The sequence below is a fragment of the Apteryx rowi genome, unplaced genomic scaffold (genome assembly GCF_003343035.1).
Source record: "Apteryx rowi isolate R43461 unplaced genomic scaffold, aptRow1 scaffold_498, whole genome shotgun sequence".
Lineage (NCBI taxonomy): Eukaryota > Metazoa > Chordata > Aves > Apterygiformes > Apterygidae > Apteryx > Apteryx rowi.
In genome coordinates, this window is record NW_020450758.1 from 17,982 (window position 1) to 22,186 (window position 4,205).

Here is a 4,205-nt window from a genome sequence, read left to right on the forward strand (position 1 = left end):
CAAACCCTCATCCAGCATCCGACGAGGTCCCCGCGCATCCTGGGAGCCGCCGCCGCGGGGCCAGGGAGGGGGAGCAGCAGGGCACGAAGCTGGGAACGGCACGGGTCGGCTCCCCGAAATCCCGCGGGATGGCTCCGGGCAAAAAGGGGGGGGGGGGACAAGGGCAGAGCCGACCCGCCGCCGCGGCTGAAGAAGCGACACGAACACACACGCACACGCACACGCACGCGCGGACCCGGCGCCCCTTTGCAAGGTCCGGCGGGATGAGCCGGGCGCCTTCGGCTCCGCCGGCGGCAGCACCGCGGGAAGGGCCCCATCCTGCTCCCGGCGATGCCCGAGGGCGCTCCGACGGCTCCCACAGTCACAGCAAACCGGCTCCTCCGGCGACAGTTCCCGGCCCCTCCAAAGTGCCCCAAATCCCTGTGCACCGGGGAAGGAGGGGGGGGGAGGCTCATCCTTGTCCTGTCCCTCCGGAGCAGCGGCAGCGCGGAGGCAGCAGAGCCTGGTCCGGGGCTTGGGAGCCGGAGCAGGGTCCCGTGCGCACGTGCAGGCACGTTGCACCGAGCGGCAGCTCCCGGAGCGGCGGCACTCCGGGCGCTTTGCCGGAGGGGGCAGCGTGCCGGGAAGGGGAGGGAGAGGGGGGGGCCGCGGTGGCGGTGGCGGTGGTGGGGATGCTCGCACCCGGCTCATCAGAAGAGGTTGGTCTTGAGGGCGTTGGGCTTCCTGTGGAAGGAGGAGAGGACGCCGGAGAAGGGTCCCGGCATGGCTTCGGCCGGCTGCCACGCCTTGAGCAGGTCGGCGGCGTTGGCGGCGCCGCTGCTGGTGCTCACGCCGGGCCACACGGGCGCCTTCAGCGGCTGCGCGGGGTGGCCGGGTCCCAGCGGCTGCCCCGCGCCGGGGCTGGGGCTCAGGCTGCTGCCGGGACTGTTCAGGCTGCCCGCGGCGGGCAGCGAGGCCGTGCTGTCCGGCGTCGGGCTGCAGTTCGACTCCTTGGACTCGTCGTCCTCCGACGAGGAGCGCGGGTCCGACTTCTTGCCGGCGCCGGTGGCGGCGGTGCCCGTGCCGCCGGCGCCCTTGGCATTGGCGGCGCGCTCCTGCTTGCGGAACTTGGCGCGCCGGTTCTGGAACCAGACCTGGAGCGCGGCCGGGGGAAAGGCTCTTTGCAGCTATTTGCTATTTGCAGCTATTTGCAGCTATTTGCAACTATTTGCAGCTATATTTGCTATTTGCAATTATTTGCAGCTATTTGCTATTTGCAACTATTTGCAACTATTTGCTATTTGCAGCTATATTTGCTATTTGCAGCTATTTGCTATTTGCAGCTATATTTGCTATTTGCAGCTATTTGCTATTTGCAGCTATATTTGCTATTTGCAATTATTTGCAGCTATTTGCTATTTGCAACTATTTGCAACTATTTGCTATTTGCAGCTATATTTGCTATTTGCAGCTATTTGCTATTTGCAGCTATATTTGCTATTTGCAATTATTTGCAGCTATTTGCTATTTGCAACTATTTGCAACTATTTGCTATTTGCAGCTATATTTGCTATTTGCAGCTATTTGCTATTTGCAGCTATATTTGCTATTTGCAATTATTTGCAGCTATTTGCTATTTGCAATTATTTGCTATTTGCTCTTTGCAGCCCAGCTACCTGCACGGCCCTAAAGCACAGCCCCCAAATTTTCCATAGTGCCTCAACTCCAGGGGTGACACTGGACTCGGCCGGTTTCCGCACGCTCGGAAACCACCATGGACACACGGGGGGATCCTCCTGGGCGGACTGGGGCTGGAGCAAATCCCCCCCTCCTGAGTGCAAACGTGGGCGCCGCTTCGGCGCCCAGCTCTTCCCGGCTCGCTGCTCTGATCCTGGCCTTTCCCCGGGCTGAATCGGCTGCTCCAACCCCGGCACGGCTCCGTGCACTCCTCCTTCCCTGGATCAGCACCCCTCGTGCTCCCTTTTGCTTTGAAATCGCACCCAAGCAGACAAACCGAGCGTCTGCCCAAAACGCCGCCTCCCTCCCCAAAGCCCGAGTGCTCCCAGCTGCCTGGGACCAGCTCAGGCTTCGGATCTGCCTGCAGCCGGCGGATGCAGGGCGGGAGACACCCGGGACACGGGGGGGAAACGCGCACAGGCCCCTCCGCAGCCCCCGTGTGAAGCACCTCGCCGTGCTCCTGCCTGCCGGGGGGTTTCGCTGAACCGGCGCCTTTCACCGGGACTGTAAGGAAGTCCCCCATCACAGCTGGTTTTTAGGGAGACCCTCTGGGCAGCGGTCAGGGAAACGCTCCCTATTCCTGCCAGGGGGGAGACGCTTGCAYGGATTTAAACCGCAAGATCGCACTGGGATCCTGCCCAGGGGGGCGGGTCCCCATCGCTTCACCCGACACAACCCGAAACAGGGGGGAGCAAACCGGCAGAGCCCCAAGGTCTCCGAGGGCTCTGCTGCACCCGGGGCTACGCCAGCTCCCAGGCTGAGCAGAGAGCGGAGCATCCTCCCCCCCCGGCATCCCGGAGCATGGGAGCCGGAGACACCCACCCTGCCCGGGGCTGCGCCCTGCTCACCTGCACCCGGGCTTCGGTGAGGTCGATTTTGAGGGCCAGCTCCTCCCGGGTGTAGATGTCGGGGTAGTGCGTCTCGGCGAAGACCCTCTCCAGCTCCTTCAGCTGGGAGCTGGTGAACGTGGTCCGGATCCGCCGCTGCTTCCGCTTCTCGTTGATGCCCGACGGGTCCGAGAAGAACTTGTAGGGCACTGGGGAAGGAGAGGCGGGTGTGAGCGGTGCCGGGCACGCCGGGCASAGCACGAGCAAAAGGGAGGGCAGCGCGGGACGGACAGGGTGCACGGGGCAGCGCGCACCAGGCAGGACGGGCAGGGATGCACCAGGCAGCACGTGCTGGGCAGGATGGGCAGGGATGCACCAGGCAGCACGTGCTGGGCAGGATGGGCAGGGATGCACCAGGCAGGACACACTGGACAGGGCCGGCAGGGACGCACCGGGCAGAGCACACCGGGCAGGATGGGCAGAGTGCACCGAGCAGGACACACCAGGCAGGACAGGCAGGGCTGCACCAGGCAGAGGCAGAGCGCACCGGGCAGTGTGCACTGGGCAGGGCAGGCAGGGATGCACCAGGAAGGAGAGGCAGGGATGCACTACAAAGGACAGGCAGGGATGCACCGGGCAGGGCAGTCAGAGTGCACCGGGCAGGACAGGCAAGGATGCACCAGTCAGGATGGGCAGGGATGCGCCGGGCAGAGCACACCGAGTGGGACAGACAGGGATGCACCGGGCAGGACGGGCAGGGAAGCACCAGGTGGGACGGGCAGGGACGCACCGGGCAGAGCACACCGGGTGGGACAGGCAGGGTGCACCAGGCAGGACGGGCAGGGATGCACCGGGCAGGATTAGCAGGGACGCACCGGGCAGGATGACCAGGGATGTGATGGGCGGGACGGGCAGGGATGCACCGGGCAGAGTGCACCGGGCAGGATGCACCGGGCAGGGATGCACCGGGCCGGACGGGCAGGGACGCACCGGGCAGGACGCACTGGGCAGGATGGGCAGGGTGCACCGGGTGGGACGGGCAGGACGTACCGGGCAGGGACGCACCGGGCAGAGCGCGCCGGGCGGGATGGGCATGGAAGCACCGGGCAGGATTAGCAGGGATGCACCGGGCGGGACGGGCAGGATGCACCGGGCAGGACAGGCAGAGCGCACCGGGCAGGATTAGCAGGGATGCACCGGGGAGAGCGCACCGGGGGGGTCGGGCAGGGACTCACCGGGCGGGACGGGCAGGGATACACCTGGCAGAGCGCACGGGGCGGGGCGGGCAGGGACGCACCGGGCAGGACGGGCAGGGTGCACCGGGCAGGGACGCACCGGGCAGGATTAGCAGGGATGCACCGGGCAGGACGGGCAGGGATACACCGGGCAGAGCTCACCGGGCGGGACCGGCAGGGATGCACCGGGCAGAGCGTACCGGGCGGGACGGGCAGGGTGCACCGGGTGGGACGGGCAGGGAAGCATCGGGCAGGATTAGCAGAGATGCACCAGGCAGGATGGGCAGGGTGCACCGGGCAGGACGGGCAGGGATGCATCGGGCAGGATTAGCAGGGACGTATCGGGCGGGACGGGCAGGGTGCACCGGGCAGGACAGGCAGGGACACACCGGGCAGGGCGGGACGGGCAGCGTCGCACCGGGCAGGG

General features: G+C 66.2%; 1 protein-coding gene across 1 annotated transcript in view; it reads right to left on the reverse strand.

The window, feature by feature from the left end:
• Positions 1 to 689: 689 nt before the first annotated feature.
• The window catches only part of PHOX2A (paired like homeobox 2A), a 10,746-nt gene continuing 7,230 nt past the window's right edge, over positions 690 to 4,205 (reverse strand). The window contains exons 2-3 of the mRNA XM_026079259.1: positions 2,565 to 2,752; positions 690 to 1,133 (exon numbers count right to left, since the gene is read on the reverse strand). Of these exons, the coding sequence (XP_025935044.1) occupies positions 690 to 1,133; positions 2,565 to 2,752 (632 nt within the window). The remainder of the gene's footprint in view (positions 1,134 to 2,564; positions 2,753 to 4,205) is intronic.